At 38.0% G+C, this 24176-nt stretch overlaps 1 protein-coding gene across 1 annotated transcript in view; it reads left to right on the plus strand.

Annotated features, from left to right (window-relative positions):
* The window catches only part of LOC116335010 (thrombospondin type-1 domain-containing protein 7A-like), a 255565-nt gene that overhangs the window by 209768 nt on the left and 21621 nt on the right, over nt 1–24176 (plus strand). The window contains exons 23-25 of the mRNA XM_039605075.1: nt 16592–16765; nt 16953–17048; nt 19973–20055. Coding sequence (XP_039461009.1) covers nt 16592–16765; nt 16953–17048; nt 19973–20055 — 353 coding nt within the window. The remainder of the gene's footprint in view (nt 1–16591; nt 16766–16952; nt 17049–19972; nt 20056–24176) is intronic.

Below are 24176 nucleotides of genomic sequence, written 5' to 3' on the forward strand. Positions count from 1 at the left end.
AACATTCTTAAACATTACAGAAATACTAAGATTTAGAGAAACAGTACAACATAGCAGCAATGCTGTAATTTGACTGAAATACTATATTTGGCAGAAATACTATATTTAGCACAAATCTTATAAAATAGCAGAAATAGTATGATTTAGCACAATAGTAATAACTTAAATAGAAAAATTGGAAAAGCAAAATGGACAGCTGAAAAAATCCTGAACATGCTAAGGGTCCCTCAAATATAATTGTTAAATGAAAAAAATCGGCAAAAAAAAAAAATATAACAGCCACACAATCACAAATATGGAGACATATCGAAACACACATGCACAGAGAGACACACACAGAAGATCCAATTGAGTCAACCAGTCTAAATATATTGAATTTGAATCTTACAATGAGATCATCCCATAAAAAGGCTTTCTCTCTCTCTCTCTCTCTCTCTCTCTCTCTCTCTCTCTCTCTCTCTCTGTCACGCACACACGCACACACGCGCGCACACACAACAACAACAGCAGCAGCAAGTGAACAGGCGCTGTTAACAGCATGTTTCTAGGTCAGTCAAACAGCTGTGAGCTTCTCAATTTGAATCCACCAATCAGAGAGGCTGTGTGCTTTTTCCCGCCAAAACTGGTGCACCAAGTGCAGGCTTTTACAGCACAGAGAGAGACAGGATTTTTGTAGTGTATTTCTCATAGTGAGGACTCCCCTCAAACAAACAGCCATAAATTCCTAACCGTAGGGGCTAAAACGGTCATTCTTAGACCCTTTTGTTCAGAAGACATGGGAGAATCTTGAAATGTTGACCATTTAAAATAAAAATATGAAATATTATAGATATATGACATAGATGATTGGTTATCTAAGAAGCCTTGAGGGCCCCAATATACAAATTTGAATGTGTCAGGCCTGAGATATGATTGGCTGGCTGGGAAGCCATGAGGGCCCCAATATGCAAATTTGAATGTGTCAGGCCTCAGATATGATTGGTTGTCTTAGAAGCCATGAATGCTCCAATATGGAAATTTGAATGTGTCAGGCCTCAGATATGATTGGCTGGTTGGGAAGTCGTACATGCCCTGATATGTAAATTTGAATATTACACTCCTCACAGAGGATTAACTCCCTGGGGAGCTGGCAGAAATATATAGAAATACTATGATTACCCAGAAATACTGCATTTAGTAGAAATACTATGATTTAGCACAAATACTATAAAATGGCAGGAATACTATAATTAAGCAGAAATACTATATTAAGTACAAATCCTATAAAAAGTAGAAATACTGTACTATGATTTGGTAGAAAAACTATAATTAATCAGAAATACTATATTTGGCAGAAATACTGTAATCAGCACATATACTATAACATGACAGAAATTCCTACACTTAGTAGTAATACTATAACATAACAGAAAGGTTATGATTTGGCACAAAAACAATGATTTGGCAAAAATACTATGATTTAGCAGGAATGCTATGATTGAGCAGAAGTACTAAGATGTAGTACAAGTACTTTGATTTAACGGAAATACAATTATGGAGGAGTAATATTTTAAAATGGGAGAAATATTGATACACACACACATTCACAGAGCCTAAAGGGAACAGTATTTGTGCCATGGAGTGTTAACAAGAATGTGAGGTCCATATTAGAAAAGCTGGTAAAAAGTTTTCAGAATTGTAATAAATGATCAATATGAATTAGTGGTGTGTGATAGTGTAGTAAATTGTAGGGAAAAAAACATGTTGACCAAGGTGGAATTGAACCCACAACATTTGGGTTGTAGACCCATGTCATTACCAGCTGCGCCACTGAGAAAGACAGTGAACTCCTGGAAAACAGGGTCATGAGCAGTCAGAAATAGATCGCGGTGAGAGGCGAAGAATGCCATTTTTTTTGAGTTACAAAACGTCGTGTAACTCAAAAGCTAGGTGGACTAGAAGCATAATTCTTGTACTGAGTGAATCAGCGGACTTTGGTGTACTTTGACTGCGATTTTCATTGCTCTTTGTACATCCCTTGCTGAGATATGACGAGAGAAGAAAGGGCAGACCTCAGATATGATTGGCTGGTTGGGAAGCCATGCAGGCCCTGATATGTAAACTTGAATGTCTCAGTCCTCAGAGGATTGGCTGCCTGGGGACCTGGCAGAAATATATAGTAATAGTATGATTAAGCATAAATACTACATTTAGCAGAAATACTGTATTAAGCACAAATCCTATAAAAAGCAAAAATACTATATTAAGCACAAATCCTATAAAAAGCATAAATACTATATTAAGCAATATAAATATCCTATAAAAATCGTATAAAAAGCAAAAATACTGTACTATGATTTGGTAGAAAAACTATAATTAATCAGAAATACTATATTTGGCAGAAATAGTATATTTAGCACAAATCTTAGAAAATAGCAGAAATAGTATGATTCAGCACAATAGTAATAACTTAAACAGAAAAATTGGAAAAGCAAAATGGACAGCTGAAAAAATGCTGAACATGCTAAGGATCCTTCAAATGTACTTGTTAAATGGAAAAAAAAAAACTCAGCAAAAAAAAGTATAACAGTCACACAATCACAAATATGGACACATATGGAAACACACATGCACAGAGAGACACACACAGGATCCAATTCAGTCAACCAGTCTAAATATATTGAATTTAAATCATACAATAAGATGCTCCCATAAAAAGGCTCTTTCTCCCTCGCTCTCTCTCTCTCTCTGTCACACACACACACACACACACACACACACACACACACACACACACACACACACACACACACACACAGGAGAGAGGAGCAACTTTCTAGGTCAGTCAAACAGCCTGGGAGCTGCTAAATTTGAATCCACCAATCAGAGAGGCTGTGTACTTTTTCCCGCCAAAACAGGTGCAGCCGCTTTTACATACACTCAGCACAGAGAGAGACAGGATTTCTGCAGTGTATTTCTCATAGTGAGGATTCCTCTCAAACAAATGGCCATAATTTCCTAACCGTAGGGGCTAGAACGGTCATTCTTACACCGTTTTGTTCAGAAGAGATGGGGGAATCTTCAAGTGTTAACAATTTATCATTAAAATATAAATTATTAAAGATATTTGACTTGTAATGCACCATAACGGAGTAGAGGCGAAGCAAAAACTGCCTTGACCTGCCCTCAAACAAAGCTTTCTAACTCTAAATCTATTTGGAGTATCGATATCATTCTTTCACCGTCAGAGACAGCAGGCTTTGGTGAACAGTCATGGAAATTTTCAGGTCTCTATGGAAATCCATCAAAAAGATATGACGAGAGAAAAAATTGCCTCATTTCCAGAGTTTGAAATCTGAAGAAATCTGAGCGAAGGACGAATTTCCTACCCTCAAACAAGTGTAACTCATCTCAGAACGGTAATAGGTGAGAAAAAAATTCTTGAATTGTGAGCATCAGGAGTGTCTGAAGATATACTGGGACAAGCCTCATGTTTTAACTTCGCTTCGTTAAGGAGATATGACGATTCGAATATGCCTCTCATTACAGAAATCAAGCGGTGATTTTGAACAAACTCTCCATTGACTTTCTATGGAGAGTTTTCAGACCTTGTGTTGGTCTGAGGAGATTTGCCAAATTTCTATAAATCTCACAACAATGATGGTGACATTTTCTGAAAGCCAGCAAAAATACCTACGTTTTGATGTATAATTTGCGGACGTTGAGTGAAAATTGAGCAAGTAGCAAGAAGTTGTTCAGACATGAAGAGAAGACTGCGAAACCTACAATGGCACACTGAAAGCCAAGTGCATAGCAACCATAACAACGCATGTATTTTCTGAAAAATCACAATTTTGCCACTCAAAACTTTAAGAGGGATAAAAATAAAACGGTAAAAGATTTGAAAAAGCTTATTTATTCCTGAATAGCCCAATAATTTGAGAACATTTTAAAGTTTGAATGGAGTTTCTAGGTGAAAATATGAGGAAGTAGTTAAGTTTCAAAAACAAGCAAGTTTTAGCAGAATTGCGGAAGTTTCCCATTCATTTCAATGGGACAAATGAAAGGAAAAAAGTGTAATATTTTAAAAAGTATAATAGTGAAAAATACCAAAAGATATAGCGTAAATTAGCAGAAATAGCAGAATAGTTTAAAATTTGAACGGTGAAAATAGCACAAAAATTGTGGAAGTAGTTAAGTGCCAAAAAGTGTACGGAACGCAACTAGAATAATAATAATAAAGAACTAGAAAAATTTGCATTTCCTGCGAAAATGCAGTGTGGATGCTTTAAAGCTGAAGCTGTCTGCTGAAACTAGCTGAAAAAGCTGAAAAGTTGCAGAAATTGTAAAAACTTTGCAAAAGCAAAGGAACTTTGCTAAAATGTAGTAACTTAGCGGAACTGTAATATCTTAGAGGAAACATAATACTTGGCAGAAATACAATAGCATAGCAGAACTTAGCAGAAATATTGTAACTTACCAGAAACATGATAACTTCTCAAAAATACAAGAATTTAGGAGAAATAGTATAAGATAACAGAAAGAATATATTTAGCCAAACATTCTTAAACATTACAGAAATACTATGATTTAGAAAAACAGTACAACATAGCAGAAATGCTGTGATTTACCAGGGACACTGTAATATACTATGAATATTGTAATTTTATATAAATACTATGTTTTAGCAAAAATACTTCACTTTAGCACAAATATTATAATATAGCAGAAACACTATTCTATAGCAGAAATGCTATATTTAGAAAGAAAAATATAACATAGTAGAAATACTATGATTTAGCAGAAATCCTACAATATAGCTTAATAACAATGATTTAGAACAGATACTATGATTGAGCAGAATAGTAATAACTTAAGTGAAAATATTGGAAAGGTAAAATGATAAGCTGAATAAAAAGGAACATGGTTAAGTTCGCTCAAAACTAATTTTTGTTCACCTGTGAAAAAATAAAATAAAAATCCATTTAGAAAAAAAAAAAATAAGAACAGCCAACAGATTCACAAAATCAAATATGGATACACAAATCACCAAATACACAGAAAATCAAATATGGATAAACAAATGTACAGAGAGAGACAAACACACAGTGTCTATGCCAGTCAACCAGTCTGAATATATTATATTTTTATCCACCAATGAGATGCTGCCCTAAAAAAGGTCTTTGCGTCTCTCTCTCTCTCTCACACACACACACACACACACACACACACACACACACACACACACACACACACACACACACACACACACACAGCAGCAGCAGCAAGTGAACAGGGGCTGTTAACAGCATGTTTCTAGGTTAGTAAAACAGCTGTGAGCTTCTCAATTTGAATCCACCAATCAGAGAGGCTGTGTGCTTTTTCCCGCCAAAACTGGTGCACCAAGTGCAGGCTTTTACACATGCAGCACAGAGAGAGACAGGATTTTTGCAGTCTATTTCTCATAGTCAGGACTCCCCTCAAACAAACAGCCATTAATTCCTAACCGTAGGGGCTAAAACAGTCATTCTTAGACCGTTTTGTTCAGAAGACATGGAGGAATCTTGAAATGTTGACCATTTAAAATACAAATATGAAATATTAAAGATATATGACATAGATGATTGGTTGGCTTAGAAGCCATGAAGGCCCCAATATGCAAATTTGAATGTACCAGGCCTCGGATATGATTGATTGTCTTAGAAGCCATGAAGGCCCCAATATGCAAATTTGAATGTGCAAGCCCTCAGATATGATTGGTTGTCTTAGAAGCCATATAAAAAGCAGTAAAACTGTACTATGATTTGGTAGAAAAAGTATAATTAATCAAAAATACTATATTTGGCACAAACCTTGTGAAATAGCAGAAATAGTATGATTTAGCAGAAATGCTGTTTTTAGCACAAATATTGAAAAGCAGCAGAAATGCTATGACTTAGCACAATAGTAATAACTTAAATAGAAACATTGGAAAAGCAAAATGGACAGCTGAAAAAATCCTGAACATGCTAACGGTCCCTCAAATGTAATTGTTAAATGAAAAAAAAAATCAGCAAAAAAAAGTATAACAGTCACACAATCACAAATATGTACACATATGGTAACACACATGCACAGAGAGACACACACGGGATCAAATTCAGTCAACCAGTCTAAATATATTGAATTTAAATCACACACACACACACACACACACACACACACACACACACACACACACACACACACACTAGCAGCAGCAGCAGCAGCAGCAGCATCAACAAGTGAACAGGGGTTGTTAACAGCCTGTTTCTAGGTCAGTCTTGCAAGCCTGGGAGCTGCTAAATTTGAATCCACCAATCAGAGAGGCTGTGTGCTTTTTCCCGCCAAAACTGGTGCAACAAGTGCAGGCTCTTACACATGCAGCACAGAGAGAGACAGGATTTTTGCAGTCTATTTCTCATAGTGAGGACTCCCCTCAAACAAACAGCCATAAATTCCTAACCGTAGGGGCTAAAATGGTCATTCTTAGACCGTTTTGTTCAGAAGAGATGGGAGAATCTTGAAATGTTGACCATTTAAAATAAAAATATGAAATATTATAGATATATGACATAGATGATTGGTTATCTAAGAAGCCACGTGGGGCCCCAGTATGCAAATTTGAATGTGTCAGTCCTCAGGTATTATTGGCTGGTTGGGAAGTCGTGCATGCCCTGATATGTAAATTTGAATATTACTCTCCTCACAAAGGATTAAATGTTTTAGCACAAATACTATAAATTGGCAGAAATACTATCATTAAGCAGAAATACTATATTAAGTACAAATCCTGTTTTTAAAAAAAAAACAAAAAAAATAACAACCCAGAAATACTGTACTATGATTTGGTAGAAAAACTATAATTAATCAAAAATAGTATATTTGGCAGAAATACTATGTTTTAGCAGAAACACTATATTTAGCACAAATCGTATGAAATAGCAGAAATAGTATGATTTAGCAGAAATGATGTATTTAGCACAAATCTTAAAAAATAACAGAAATAGTATGATTTAGCAGAAATGCTGTATTTAGCACAAATACTGAAAAGCAGCAGAAATGCTATGACTTAGCACAATAGTAATAACTTAAATAGAAAAATTGGAAAAGCAAAATGAACAGCTGAAAAAAGTCCCACAATCACAAATATGGACACATACAGAAACACACAAGCACAGAGAGACACGCACAGGACCAAATTCAGTCAACCAGTCTAAATATATTGAATTTAAATCATACAATAAGATGCTCCCATCAAAAGGCTCTCTCTCTCACACACAAACACACACACACACATACACAGAGAGAGAGAGAGAGAGAGAGAGAGAGAGAGAAAACAGCAAGTTTCTAGGTCAGTCAAGCAGCCTGGGAGCTGCTAAATTTGAATCCACCAATCAGAGAGGCTGTGTACTTTTTCCCGCCAAAACAGGTGCACCTGCTTACACACATGCAGCACAGAGAGAGACAGGATTTGTGCTGTCTATTTTCCATAGTGAGGACTCCCCTCAAACAAATGGATATAATTTCCTAACCGTAGGGGCTAGAACGGTCATTCTTACACCGTTTTGTTCAGAAGACATGGGGGAATCTTGAAATGTTGACCATTTAAAATAAAAATATGAAATATCATAGATATATGACATAGGTGATTGGATTGGTTGTCTTAGAAGCCATGAATGCCCCAATATGCAAATTTGAATGTGCCAGCCCTCAGATATGATTGGCTGGCTGGGAAGCCATGAAGGTAAAAATATGCCAATTTGAATGTGCAAGCCCTCAGATATGATTGGTTGTCTTAGAAGCCATATAAAAAGCAGTAAAACTATACTATGATTTGGTAGAAAAACTATAATTAATCAAAAATACTATATTTGGCAGAAATACTTTTTTTTTTTGCAGAAACACTATATTTAGCACAAATCTTATGAAATAGCAGAAATAGTATTATTTAGGAGAAATGCTGTATTTAGCACAAATACTGAAAAGCAGCAGAAATGCTATGACTTAGCACAATAGTAATAACTTAAATAGAAAAATTGGAAAAGCAAAATGAACAGCTGAAAAAATGCTGAACATGCTAAGGGTCCCTCAAATGTAATTGTTAAATGAAAAAAAAAATCAGCAAAAAAAAGTATAACAGTCACACAATCACAAATATGGACACATATGGAAACACACAAGCACAGAGAGACACACACAGGATCAAATTCAGTCAACCAGTCTAAATATATTGAATTTAAATCATACAATAAGATGCTCCCATAAAAACTCCCGCTCGCCCTCCCTTTCTCTCTCTCTCTGTCACACACACACACACACACACACACACACACACACACACACACACACATAGGGAGAGACAAGCAAGTTTCTAGGTCAGTCAAGCAGCCTGGGAGCTGCTAAATTTGAATCCACCAATCAGAGAGGCTGTGTACTTTTTCCCGCCAAAACAGGTGCACCTGTTTTCACACACACGCAGCACAGAGACAGGATTTGTGCTGTCTACTTTTCATAGTGAGGACTCCCCTCAAACAAATGGATATAATTTCCTAACCGTAGGGGCTAGAACAGTCATTCTTACACCGTTTTGTTCAGAAGAGATGGGGGAATCTTAAGGTGTTGACAATTTATCTTGAAAATATGAATTATTGAAGATATTTGACTTCTAATGCACCATAACTGAGTAGAGGCAAAGCGAAAACTGTCTTGACTTGCCCTCAAATAATGTTTTCTAACTCTAAATGTATTTGGAGTATCGATATCATTCTTTCACCATAAGAGACAGCAGGCTTTGGTGAACAGTCATGGAAATTTTCAGGTCTGTGTGGAAATCCATCAAAAAGATATGACGAGAGAAAAAAGTGCCTCATTTCCAGAGTTTGAAATCTGAAGAAATCTGAGCGAGGGACGAATTTCCTACCCTCAAACAAACCCAATTCATGGCCAAATGGTAATAGGTGAGAAAGAAATTCTTGAATTGTGAGCGTCAGGAGTGTCTGAAGATATATTGGCACAAGCCTCATGTCTTAACTTCGCTGCGTTAAGGAGATATGACGATTTGAAAATGCCTCTCATTAGAGAAATCCAGCGGTGATTGTGAACAAGCTCTCCATTGACTTTCTATGCAGAGTTTCCAGACTTCGTGTTGGTCTGAGGAGATTTGCCAAAATTCTATTATACAGAAATACTGTAATCAGCACATATACTGGAACATGACAGAAATTCCTCCACTTAGTAGTAATACTATAACATAACACAAATATTATGATTTGGCACAAAAACCATGATTTGGCAAAATTCTATGATTGAGCAGAAGTACTAAGATGTAGTAAAAGTACTTTGATTTAACAGAAATACAATTATAGAGGAGTAATACTTTAAAATGGGAGAAATATTGATACACACACACACATACACAGAGCCTAAAGGGAAGAGTATTTGTGCCATGGAGTGTTAACAAGAATCTGAGGTCCATATTAGAAAAGCTGGTAAAATCATAAAAGTTTACAGAATACTGTAAAAGGCTTTCTCTCTCTCTCTCTCTCTCTGTGTGTCTCTCTCACACACACACACACACACACACACACACACACACACACACACACACACACACACACACACACACACACACACACACACACGGCGAGAGAAGCAAGTTTCTAGGTCAGTCAAGCAGCCTGGGAGCTGCTAAATTTGAATCCACCAATCAGAGAGGCTGTGTACTTTTTCCCGCCAAAACAGGTGCACACACGCAGCACAGAGACAGGATTTTTGTAGTCTATTTCTCATAGTGAGGACTCCCCTGAAACAAATGACCATAATTTCCTAACCGTAGGGGCTAGAATGGTCATTCTTACACTGTTTTGTTCAGAAGAGATGGAGGAATCTTCAACTGTTGACAATTTATCATTAAAATATGGATTTTTAGAGATATATGACATGGATGACTGGTTGTCTTAGAAGCCACAAAGGCCCCAATATGCAAATTTGAATGCCTCAACCCACATATATGATTGGCTGGCTGGGAAGCAGTCCAGGCCCTGATTTGTAAATTTGAATGTCTCATCCCTAAGATATGATTGGCTGGCTGGGAAGCCGTGCAGGCCCTGATATGTAAATTTGAATGTCTCAGTCCTCAGAGGATTGGCTGCCTGGGGACCTGGCAGAAATATATAGTAATAGTATGATTAAGCATAAATACTACATTTAGCAGAAATACTGTATTAAGCACAAATCCTATAAAAAGCAAAAATACTATATTAAGCAATATAAATATCCTATAAAATCCTATAAAAAGCAAAAATACTGTACTATGATTTGGTAGAAAACTATAATTAATCAGAAATACTATATTTGGCAGAAATACTATATTTAGCACAAATCTTATAAAATAGCAGAAATAGTATGATTCAGCACAATAGTAATAACTTAAACAGAAAAATTGGAAAAGCAAAATGAACAGCTGAAAAAATGCTGAACATGCTAAGGGTCCCTCAAATGTAATTGTTAAATGAAAAAAAAATCAGCAAAAAAAAGTATAACAGTCACACAATCACAAATATGGACACATATGGAAACACACAAGCACAGAGAGACACACACAGGATCAAATTCAGTCAACCAGTCTAAATATATTGAATTGAAATCATACAATAAGATGCTCCCATAAAAACTCTCTCTCGCCCTCCCTTTCTCTCTCTCTCTGTCACACACACACACACACACACACAGAGTGTGTGTGTGTGTGAAGAGTATTTGTGCCATGGAGTGTTAACAAGAATCTGAGGTCCATATTAGAAAAGCTGGTAAAATCATAAAAGTTTACAGAATACTGTAAAAGGCTTTCTCTCTCTCTCTCTCTCTCTCTCTGTGTGTCTCTCACACACACACACACACACACACACACACACACACACACACACACACACACACACACAAACAGGGAGAGAAAATCAAGTTTCTAGGTCAGTCAAACAGCCTGGGAGCTGCTAAATTTGAATCCACCAATCAGAGAGGCTGTGTACTTTTTCCCGCCAAAACAGGTGCAGCCGATTTTACACACTCAGCACAGAGAGAGACAGGATTTCTGCAGTGTATTTCTCATAGTGAGGATTCCTCTCAAACAAATGGCCATAATTTCCTAACCGTAGGGGCCAGAACGGTCATTCTTACACCGTTTTGTTCAGAAGAGATGGGGGAATCTTCAAGTGTTAACAATTTATCATTAAAATATGAATTATTAAAGATATTTCACTTGTAATGCACCATAACTGAGTAGAGGCAAGCGAAAACTGCCTTGACTTGCCCTCAAACAACGCTTTCTAACTCTAAATCTATTTGGAGTATCGATATCATTCTTTCACCGTAAGAGACAGCAGGCTTTGGTGAACAGTCATGGAAATTTTCAGGTCTCTGTGGAAATCCATCAAAAAGATATGACGAGAGAAAAAAGTGCCTCATTTCCAGAGTTTGAAATCTGAAGAAATCTGAGCGAGGGACAAATTTCCTATCCTCATACAAGTGTAATTCATGGCCAAACGGTAATAGGTGAGGAAAAAATTCTTGAATTGTGAGCATCAGGGATGTCTGAAGATATATTGGCACAAGCCTCATGTCTCAACTTTGTTTTGTTACGGAGATATGGCGATTTGAAAATGCCTCTCATTAGAGAAATCCAGCGCTGATTTTGAACAACCTCCCCATAGACTTTGAACGGGGGAGTTTTCAGACCTTGTGTCACTTCGAGGCAATTTGCGAAAAAACGGTAAATCTCACAATAAAGATAGTGACATTGTCTGAAAGCCAGCAAAAATTCCTACGTTTTGATGTATAATTTGTGGGGGTTGAGTGAAAATTGAGCGAGTAGCAAGAAGTTGTTTGGACAAGTGGTGAAAGTTCAGAAAGTTTCACTGTCCACTCTGAGTTAATTGCATAGCAACCATAACAACCCATGTATTTTCTGAAAAATCACAATTTTGCAACTGAAAACTTAAAGAGGGATAAGATTAAAATGGTAGAAGATATGAAAAAGCTGAATCACTCAGGAATAGCCCAATAATTGGAGAACATTTTAAAGTTTGAATGGAGTTTCTAGGTGAAAGTATGAGGAAGTAGTTAAGCTTCAAAAACAAGCAAGTTTTAGCAGAATTGCGAGTTTTCCATTCATTTCAATGGGACAAATTAAAGGAAAAAAGTGTAATATTTTAAAAAGTATAATAGTAATAAACACCAAAAGTCATAGCAGGAATTAGCAGAAAGAGCAGAACAGTATAGAGTTTGAACTGAGAAAATCGGCTGAAAACTGAGGAAGTAGTTAAATGCCGAAAAACGTACGGAAGCAACTAGTAAATAGTGGAATAAAGAACTAGAAAAATTTGCATTTCCTGCGAAAATGCTGTGTGGATGCCGGAACGCTTAAGCTGTCTGCTGAAAATGACTGAAAAAGATGAAAAGCTGCAAAAATTGTATGGCAGTAAAGAAACTGAAAAATTATGCTGAAAACAAGTGAAAAAACAGAAGCTTTTGCTGAAAAGAGGTGAAAAGGCAAAAATTCTGCTTCAAAGGGGTACAGAAGTTCAAGTTTGTACTGAAAAGAGGAGAGGTGAAAAGGTTTCCTCTGAAATGAGCAGAAGATACTGAGATTTGTATTGATAAGAGGTGAAAGGCTGAAAATTCTGCTTAAAATAGGTGAATCAGCAGAATTTCTACTGAAAAGAGGTAAAGAAGTAGAACGTTGCACTAAAAACAGGTGAATCAGCAGAATGTCTGGTAAAAAAGAGATTTCTGTTGAAAACACCTGAAAAAGCTGGAATTTGTGCTGAAAAGGGGCGAAAAAACTCACAATTCTGCTGAAACGGTGAAGAAGAGGTGTTGGGCTGTTGAGAAGAGTTAAATAAGTTGAACTGATATGTTTGGGTACAAATACTATGATTTGGGAATAATACTGCGTTTTAGCACAACTCCTGAGATTTGATTGAAATACTATGATTTAGAAGAAATATTATGACTTTGTACAAATACAATATTTTGGCACAAATACTATGATTTGGCAGAAATACTATTATTTAGTAGAAATACTATGATTTACCAGAAGTACAATGTTTCTGCAAAAATACTATAATTTTGAAGAAATACTATGCCTTAGTAGTAATACTATAACATCACAGATATATGATGATTTTGCAGACATTCTGGTTTTACACAAATACTATAATGTGGCAGTATACTATGTTTTAGCACAAATACTATGATTTGCTATAAATACTATGATTTGGCACATATACTATATTCAGCACATATACTATAACAAAACAGAAAGTCTACGACTTAGTAGTAATACTATAACATAATAGATATACTATGATTTTGCAGACAGTCTATGTTTTTGCACAACTAGCACAATGTGGCAGAAATACTATGATTTGGCACAAGTACTATGATTTAGTACAAATAATATGATTGGGCAGAAATACTATGTTTCAGTACAAATACTATGATTTGGCAATAATACTGCATTTTAGCACAACTACTGAGATTTTATTGAAATGCTATGATTTAGAAGGCATACTGTGACTTCGTACAAATACTATGTTTTGGTTCGAATACTATGATTTGCAAAAAATAGTATGATTTGGCACAAGTATCATGATTTAGTACAAATACTACGAATTGGCTGAAATACTGTGACTTAGTAGTAATACTTTAACATAACAGATATACTGTGATTTTGCAGACATTCTATGTTTTTGCACAAATACTACGATTTTGCTCAAATACTATGAAATTGCAGTAATACTATGATTTTGAAGGAATACTATGAATTTTGAGCATCAGGGGTGTCTGAAGATATATTGGCACAAGCGTCATGTCTCAACTTTGTTTCGTTAAGGAGATATGACGATTCGAAAATGCCTCTCATTAGAGAATTCCAGCGCTGATTTCGAACAAACTCTCCAACAAACAAATTCTGTAATGCCCACAACAATGATAGTGACATTTTCTGAAAGCCAGCAAAAACACCTACGTTTTGATGTATAATTTGTGGGGGTTGAGTGGAAATTGAGCGAGTTGCAAGAAGTTGTTCAGACATGAAGAGAAAATTCAGAACAGACCAGCCCTCACTCTGACTTAATTGCATAGCAACCATAGCAACGCATGTATTTTCTGAAAAATCACAATTTTGCAACTGAAAACTTAAAGAGGTATAAAATTAAAACGGTTGAAGATCTGAAAAAGCTGAATCACTCAGGAATAGCCCAATAATCTGAGAACATTTTAAAGTTTGAATGGAGTTTCTAGGTGAAAGTATGAGGAAGTAGTTAAGTTTCAAAAACAAGCAAGTTTTAGCAGAATTGTGGAAGTTTCCCATTCATTTCAATAGGACAAATTAAAGGAAAAAAGTGTAATATTTTAAAAAGTATAATAGTAATAAACACCAAAAGTCATAGCAGGAATTAGCAGAAAGAGCAGAACAGTTTAGAGTTTGAACGGAGAAAATCGGCTGAAAACTGAGGGAGTAGTTAAGTGCCAAAAAACGTACGGAAGCAACTAGTAAATAGTGGAATAAAGAATAAAGAGAAACAGGAACTCAATAGTGTGGAAGCCCTTTGAGGGCATCCACACAATAAAGAGAAACAGGAACTCAATAGTGTGGAAGCCCTTTTAGGGCATCCACACAATAAAGTAGAATAAAGAATAAAGAGAAACAGGAACTCAATAGTGTGGATGCCTCCAGCATCCACACAATAAGAATAATAAATCCGACGAATAGTAATAAGTGTGCCTCTTGGCATAGGCACACTTAATAAATCCGACGAATAGTAATAAGTGTGCCTCTTGGCATAGGCACACTTAATAATGCTGTCATCCGTTTATGAGTACTAGACATCGTGATACTTGACACTGGCTTGACACTGTTTGGAGGTTTTTCACTTGGAATATCAAAATGTGTAGAGAAATATCTGTGTTTTTAAAATATTTTTATGATGACGATAAATTGAGTAATTTAATTTTTAAAACTTTTTAAAGTGTATATATATAAAACAGCCATGTTTACACAGGTTGGTGTTTCATTTCTGCAAACACTCAATCAACTTAATCTGTCACGTATAAAAACATGTTGACATTTTACTAGGAATCTAAAATTAGAAACATCCTGTCTCAAAATGACGCAGAAAAACTACTTCATCCATTTATTACTTCTAGGATCTAATTAATTTCTATCAGGTTGTATTAAAAACCAAACAAACTGAAAAGCCTTCAGTTGATCCAAAATGCTGAAATAGTACTGACAGGGACTAAAGAGAGAGCATATTTCTCCCATGTTTGCTTCTCTTCATTGGCTCCCTTCTCCTGCTCCTCACATACAAGATGTTGAATAATCAGGCCCAATCTTATTTTAATGACCTTGTAGTGCCATATCACCCTATTAGAGCACTTCGCTCTCACACTGCAGGCTTACTTGTTGTTCCTAGAGTATTTAAAAGTAGAATGGGAGGCAGAGCCTTCAGTTTTCAGGCCCCTCTTCTGTGGAACCAGCTTCCAGTTTGGATTCAGGAGACAGACACTATCTCTACTTTCAATATTAGGCTTCAAACTTTCCTTTTTGCTAAAGCATATAGTTAGGGCTGGACCAGGTGACCCTGAATCCCCCCTTAGTTACACAGGAACAGGTCTAGGCTGCTGAGGGCTTCCCGTGATGCTGGCCCATGAGTGTTTCTTGTTCACTCATCTTTTTCAATCTCTATGTGCTTACACAGCTCTCTGCATTTAATCATTGGTTATTATTAATGTGTGGCTCTGTTCCACAGTGTATTTTTTGTCCTGTCTCTCCCATTACTCAAGCTGGTTCAACTGGCTGCCCCTCCCTGGCTCTGCTGGAAATTTCTTCCTGTTAAAAGGGAATTTGATTGTTGGGGTTTTCTCAATTGTAGGGTCTCGCCATTACAATAGTAATGACCTTGAGTGGTAAATGTTTTTGAACTAGTGCATTTCTAAACATTATGGATGGCTACCATAAAGTGACAACGAATGCTCATTTTAAAGACGTTTAATGTGTAAGATTTGTGTACCATTTCATTTACGTTTCATTTTCCTTTCACTAGCTTAATATAACATTTTAACAGCCCGTGATTAACATTCTTGAATCACTTGTACTTCAGCTTTAAATGAAATACTTTAGGGAAATAATTTAATAATAATCTTAAAAGTTTTGTTGTGACTGCAGTATGTCTTTCTGTCCGTTTACCACAAAGACAAAAGATGAAATAAAGAAATAAAATAAAATAAACTTTATAATTTGCTGGGGCAATGAATCATGGGCAAAACAAGAATTAAACATTTGTGAGGCTCAGGACTGTGAAACTAACTAAAGTAGGCGTTTATTTGAGTAAATAATGTAGATTATTTTTAATAAGCCATGAATAGGCTGAGGATATGCACCACTGTGGCTCTTATCCAGTGGTAGGACTGCTGTTTTATACTTAAAACTTTAATTATGGATTCACTATGTTTATCAAAACCTTAAATAGTTTTTACATCATACAGTGATGTTGCATTTTGGTTTGCTGATTAACTGATTTCTGTTCTGTAGGAGAGTGCTACTTGACAGACTGGACTGTTTGGAGTTCATGCCAGCTAAGCTGCATAAATGGGGTTGACCTGAGCTTTGGTTCAGTCCAAGTTCGATCTAGAGCTGTGGTGGCCCAGGATCCTGAGAACCTGCTGCAGTGTCCAGAACAAGAGCTTGAAGCACGACCATGTACAGGTTGGTCACAAGAGTCAAAGGACTTTTTCTTAAAAAAAAAAAGTAAACTAAACTAATCCAGAAATTTCAGCATTGATATAGTAGTGTCTCATATTCATGTTTGTATAATTCATATAATTTAATTTTAAATAAAAAAAATAAAATAAAAAAATTTGTAATTTTTATTTTGATTATATCCTTTTTGTAGACGGTGAATGTTTTGATTACAAGTGGAAAAGTGGACCATGGAGAGGCTCGTCTCGGCACGTCTGGTGTGAGCGTTCAGATGGTCTCAATGTCACAGGTAATAAGAACCTGCTCACTAAATGAACAAATGAAATAAACGAACTACAGTCTCCCTGTCAGTGTTTTGTATGTGAAAGAAGGAGCAAATGTTTATAAAGTACTTTTTAAATTATCCAACTAGTTCTAGTTATAATGGAGATGGTTGGAGCGGAAAATGGAAAAGATCATGAAATTAGTTTTCAACTCCACTAAGCCTAACCCTGTTTATCATTTAATGTCTAAAGCTACTCTTTCCCCAGTTCAATGCCAGTTCTTTAAAACCCTCGATTTACTGAATGCTCAAACCAGTAAACTGGTCTGCCATTGCAGACCAGTTTACAGCCTGATCTCAGACAGTGCAGATGTAAATGTGAGTGTGTGCATGAGTTCTGAAGGTGCTACAATGAATCTTTAACATGAGGATTTGCTCTGTGATTAGCAGGGTGATAATGTGGATAAGGTTTCCTCAAACAGCCTTCCCCACAAGTATTACTGGAAAGAGAATTTGAGATCCAGTTAACAGATGTTTTTCAATCCCCAGCAGTGCCACAGTGATGATTGAAGCCTGCTGTCCATCACCATCAGCACTTGCATCAGATATAATTTGCATCCGCTTCTTTTCCAAACAGCCAATTCTTTCATATTTTTGTATACATGTAGAATTATCAGTAGATCTGATACTCCAGATGGTGTGCTGGCCTTTGCAGCTGTGATTGGCACAATGCACATTGTTATTCACTTTTTATAGATTTTTGCTGGTAAGCAGTGGCATTCCTTTCATGAATATTAATATTGATTTCTCCTCCCGAGCCCACCACCTAATAAATATTCAGTAGCCTCGCAGGATCACCATGTTTTTGCAGTTGTTTTTCTGTCAGTGTCAGTTGTACACTGTCTTCATCATTCCCATTACTTTATTCTTAGTGGGAATACAATCATAGCTTCCCTTTCTACCACCAAACATAGTTGTAGACAGGGAAGGCATCATTAGACCATTGCTGACAGCTGTGCCTGCAAGCCTCCCCAGGCGCAGCCTTTGAACCCACTGGACCACACCCCTCCCCTGCAGCTGAGCCGCAAAGCCACATTCCAGCCCCGTTACCCAACTTATCGCCTACTCATGGGGATTTTAACATAAGGTTCAGGGTTGGCTGTAGCTGTAGCTCAGGTGGTAGAGCAGGCTACCTATTAAATAGGAAGCAGATGAGGACTGGTGGTTCAATCCTCATCTGCTCCATTCTGCATGCCAAACATACTTAGGCAAGATGCTCACCCCAAGATGCTCTCCAATGCATCCATCAGAATATGAATGTGTGTGAATGTAAGATAGAAGCCCTCACATAGAAAGACCACTGAAAAAAGTGCATGTGTGAATGGGTGAATAAGGCAAGTTGTGCAAAATACTTTGAGTGCTCAGTGTAGAAAAGTACTTTATAAGAATCAGTCCATTTAATGGCTGCTGTTTTGTCTATCTGGGGGTGCACCTGCCTGCCTCCCAGTTGGTACCCCATATACTGTACCTCCCTTCATCTGACCACACACTTCCCACTGCATATGCTCCACCCAGGTGTCACTGTGGATGATAACATTATACAGATAGGTGGCAGCCTGTGTAGTGTGCAGCCACAGCACCTGGTTCATGAGATGCTGGAAAGTGTCCGGGGCTCCAACAAGCTGAAAGGAAGGATGACCAGTTGGTACAACCCATACGGAGTGGAAAAGACCGTTTTCTCCTTGTACTCTGGAGAAAAGAGAATCTGCCAGCAACCCTTGGTCAAATCCATCAAAAATCCATAGACCCATCTTTCTTCAGCCAATTCCCTCTGAACTCTTTACGTTTTGTGTTCAGGTAACCCGTAGAGCTGTGAAACTCTGTATCTACTGTACAATATAAAGTGCCTTGAGACGACTGCTGTTGTGATTTGGCGCTATATAAATACAACTGAATTGAATTGAATTGAAACCACTTTGAAAATAACCCTGGGGTGGTGCTGCAGCACCACCCCAGGGTTATTTTCAAAGTGGTGCTCTATGAGAGCGGTGCAACTGGGCAGGGGAGAGAACAGACACACAACATCTGCTCTTTGGCCCAGTGTTAGAAGGTGGTCACAAAGGAGAGAGGTGGGAATGGTTGAAGTTTGCACCTCCTGCCCCAACTCATCTCTATCCTTTACTAATCTCACAGGAGAAATGTATTCTCCCTCTGTCCATGCTTTAAGGAGTCTGAGGTGGTAAATTTGTGCGACCTCTGTACGACCACATCACTTCATAGTCTGCATGCCCCACTTACCACTGAGGTCCAGGACATACTGAATTACTAAAAACAGAGGGTGCTGGGAGGCCACCTACCCGCAACTTCCCAGAGCCTCTGGGTACAGTTGAAGAGGCAATCACACGCTTTCATCTGGCTCTCCAAGGAACTGGCAGCAGTGATCTTTAGGGGACAGCCCCAGATGATCCAAAATCACAGATGTGCTTAAACTTGCCTTGTGATGCTGGCAGCAGGTTCAGCGCTGCTGTATGTAAAGCAGAGGCAGCTGCCACAGAGCCCACTCTGCCACTGGCACACCTTGGCTGCAGCTCCGAAGATATCCACAAAGGATCATGCCACAGGTCTGACAAATCACTTTGGGAATTTGGGCAACACTGTAGCAGGATTTGTGCTGCTGGGAAACCCGACACAACCTGAAAGGTGCTTGGTTTATTGCAAATTCACAGACTTATACTTGACAAGGAAGGTGGAAGGCTATGAAAATAACACAAAAGACTATACAAAGTAAACCCTAAGTAGATTACTAAGACAAATAAACAGGAACTCAAATAAAGAACTAAGGCTCAAGATATTAAAAAAATTTAATATAAGTCAGTATAAACAATAAGTAAAAAAAAGAACCAAACAGAACATCAAACCTCTGGTTTGACCTTTTGAACCTTACTCCATAGGTGGATGCCTTACAACAGCCAAACCAAAGGCAGACCGATCGTGTAACCCACCATGCACCAAGCCACAGTCCCTGTGCACAGAGGTGAGTATATGATGTCAATTCATTCATTCTTCTTACATCTGTAATCAGATCCAGTCTTCATCTTCCTGTTAGGATGCCTGGGTCGTTGACCCAGGGTTTTTGGGTTTATTATATTATTTATAATTTCTAGTCTTTGGTTTCTTTGAGTTCTGTCTTATGGTTTATGTCTCTGTCTTCTCTAGTTGCTCTGTCTCCCCTGTCAGCTGTATCCCCTTGTCTAGTTCGCGTTTCTGTGTATCCTTAGTTGCTATATCCCTGTGTCCAGTCAGTGTCTGTGTCTGCCCTGGTCCCATGTCTCTGTTCCCTCTGTTGTAGTGCCTGCCTGTGAGTCTGTGTCTGTGTTATGTTTCCTGTTTTATTTTGAAGGTCCATGTCTTATGTTAATATATCTGGTTTTGCTTCCTTGTCTCGTTAGTCCTGATTTGCCCCAGCTGTGTTTCCCTCCTGTTGCCCATTCCCTGATTGCTCCCTCTATGTATTTAAGCCCTGTGTTTCAGTTTGTCATTGTCGTGATCTACCGTTTACTATGCTGTGTGTTCTGTCTGCTTGCCCGAGTTTATTTTGAGTCCCAGTTTTGTTACCTTTTTTGAGTTCAGCATTAAAGCTGTTTTGAGTTCACCTTTTTGACTTCGAGCGTCTGCACTTTGGGTCCTCCTTACCACCACTCCTGCCTGCACACAGCCTACACCTAACACTTCCACTGTGCCACTGAGTAACTGTCCAGGTGGATGTGAGATGTATCTAATAGAACTATTTTAGATCCATTGCCAGACTCTACATTCTTGTGAACTATAGACAACTCATTAAACCCTTCATGCAAGCAAATAAAAATTCCACCTCTCCTTTTTCAATATAAGATTCAAGTCACACATCGTTTGAAAAATGAAATGCTTATGCTTACAAATATTAAATTCAGTGTAGATGACCATCATTACCAGCATGAGCAGTTGTTTCTCATTCTGATATAGTTGAAGACAAGCAGAAAACTAGCCTGCTGTTTGCTTCGTAGATGTATCATATTAGAACACATCATTACTGCTTCTTACTTCTACAAGTAAGCCTGCAGTCCAAGAGCAAAGCTCTCTATTCGGATGATCTGAGGTCTTTAAGATAAGATGTTTATGATTATTCAGGACCTTGAACATGAAGAATTCAATTTGATTCTGGATTTAACAGGGAGCCACTGAAGGGAATCCTATATGGGGGACATAAGGACTCTTTTTATATTACCTGTCAGTACTGTTGCTGCAGCAACTCAAAGCTTTCAGGAAGTTTTTTTTAAAACAACATGATATTACAATTACAGTAGAGAAGCCCAGAAGTAATAAATGACTGAAGTAGTTTTTCACCATCACTCTGAGACAGGAGGTTTCTCATTTTTGAGATATTGAGACATTTGATAAGAGAAGTTGTTAACAAATTGTGAAACTTACAATGACATCATGATATGTGACTGTAAACCTTGTATGACTTAGATTTTTGAGTTGAGAATGGCTGCTGTTTTATTTCTGTTTTTTTAAACCTTTAGAAATGTGATTATATATATTTTTTTTTTTTTTTTTTTTTTTTAGGTCATTCATGTTATTCAGTAGTTTAGGTCAGTAGGTCATGTTTCTACAGTACATCGTATTAATTAGTCATGCAGGGAGCATTTTTATGCCAAAGGAAGATTCTTATTTACCAATGTCCATGTGATTGGTTTTGAAAACGTTTGTCATGCTTAACTCTTGATGTCAGGCTATTGGTTTTGAGACTAGATTGTTACTCAGAGAGTGAAGGCCTTTAAGTGCTTTCCCCATACTGTGGTCATGCTGTAATATCAGATTGAATTAATAACTGCCAATGCTCTCAGTTCTTTAATTTGCAGTGAAGAATCTGCAGTCCAGAAAAATTCTGAAAAGAATGATTCCCGAGTCAAAGCATGTTTATTCAATTCAATTCAATTCAATTTCATTTATATAGCCCCAAATCACAACAACAGTCGCCTCAAGGTGCTTTATATTGTAAGGCAGATCATACAATAATACATACAGAGAAAAACCCAACAATCGTACGACCCCCTATGAGCAAGCACTTTGGCGACAGTGGGAAGGAAAAACTCCCTTTTAACACGAAGAAACCTCCGGCAGAACCGGGCTCAGGGAGGGGCGGGGCCATCTGCTGCGACCGGTTGGGGTGAGAGAAGGAAGACAGGATAAAGACATGCTGTGGAAGAGAAACTGAGAGCCTACATCTATTGCAGCACAACTAAGGGAGGATTCAGGGTCACCTGGTCCAGCCCTAACTATATGCTTTAGCAAAAAGGAAAGTTTGAAGCCTAATCTTGAAAGTAGTAAATGGTAAATGGCCTGTATTTATATAGCGCTTTACTAGTCCCTAAGGACCTCAAAGCGCTTCACATATCCAGACATCCACCCATTCACACACACATTCACACACTGGTGATGGCAAGCTACATAGTAGCCACAGCCACCCTGGGGCGCACTGACAGAGGCGAGGCTGCCGAACACTGGCGCCACCGGGCCCTCTGACCACCACCAGTAGGCAACGGGTGAAGTGTCTTGCCCAAGGACACAACGACCGAGACTGTCCAAGCTGGGGCTCGAACCGGCAACCTTCCGATTACAAGGCGAACTCCCAACTCTTGAGCCACGATTGTAGTGATAGTGATAGTGTCTGTCTCCTGAATCCAAACTGGAAGCTGGTTCCACAGAAGAGGGGCCTGAAAACTGAAGGCTCTGCCTCCCATTCTACTTTTAAATACTCTAGGAACAGCAAGTAAGCCTGCAGTGTGAGAGCGAAGTGCTCTAATAGGGTGATATGGCACTACAAGGTCATTAAGATAAGATGGGGCCTGATTATTTAAGACCTTGTATGTGAGGAGCAGGATTTTGAATTCTGGATTTAACAGGAAGCCAATGAAGGGAAGCCAATACAGGAGAAATCTGCTCTCTCTTTCTAGTCCCTGTCAGGACTCTTGCTGCAGCATTTTGGATTAGCTGAAGGTTTTTCAGTGAGTTTTTAGGACATCCTGATAATAAAGAATTACAGTAGTCCAGCCTGGAAGTAATGAATGCATGAACTAGTTTTTCAGCATCACTCTGAGACAGGATATTTCTAATTTTAGAGATGTTGCGCAAATGGAAGAAAGCAGTCTTACATATTTGTTTAATATGTGCATTGAAGGACATGTCCTGGTCAAAAATGACTCCAAGGTTCCTCACAGTGTTACTGGAGGCCAAGGTAATGCCATCCAGAGTAAGAATCTGGTTGGATACCATATTTCTAAGATTTTCAGGGCTGAGTCAACAGTGAAGAAGTTCATGAAGTCATTACTAGTTAACGTTAAAGGGATTGTTGGCTCAGTAGAGCTCTGACTTGTTGTCAGCCTGGCTACAGTGCTGAAGAGAAACCTGGGGTTGTTCTTATTTTCTTCAATCAGTGATGAATAGTAAGATGTTCTGGCTTTGCGGAGGGCTTTCTTATAAAGCAACAAACTATTTCTCCAGGCTAAATGATGATCCTCTAAATTTGTGACACGCCATTTCTGTTAGGTCTAATTGTTGAATGTTGCCATTGTGTTTCTTAAATTTGTACAGTCTTATTTCAAGCAGTATTATCAAAGCCATTCCTTTGATCCTGAACACCTCTAACCACTTTGTGTTGGGGGAGGTTTTATTGTAGATACATTGTATCTGAAAGATCTGTTTCTTGTGTTGTAAGCTTCCTGCTTTTATGACCCTTTTGGTCATCAGGAGGTCACACAAACGCACCCCCAAAACACACACACACACACACACACACACACACACACACACACACACACACACACACACACACACACACACACACACATTCTTACTTACATACAGAAGTTCACACATATACATACAAAGCCTTGTCTTAGAACCATGTGGGCGTTGCTTTGCTGTGTGAACTGTCTCTCAATAAAAGGCAGCAGGAGGAGGCCATCGTTTGGGTCATTTTTGTGCTGGACACAGACAGGCCTCCCTTGCGCAAGTAATCGATCGATCGCTGACTGTCTTGTTTTCTTTCATGATGAATAAGTCTCTAGAACTTGTGGGAACACCGACCCAACAATTTCCTCTCCAGCTTACGAG

Source organism: Oreochromis aureus, linkage group 22 (genome assembly GCF_013358895.1).
Source record: "Oreochromis aureus strain Israel breed Guangdong linkage group 22, ZZ_aureus, whole genome shotgun sequence".
Classification (NCBI taxonomy): domain Eukaryota; kingdom Metazoa; phylum Chordata; class Actinopteri; order Cichliformes; family Cichlidae; genus Oreochromis; species Oreochromis aureus.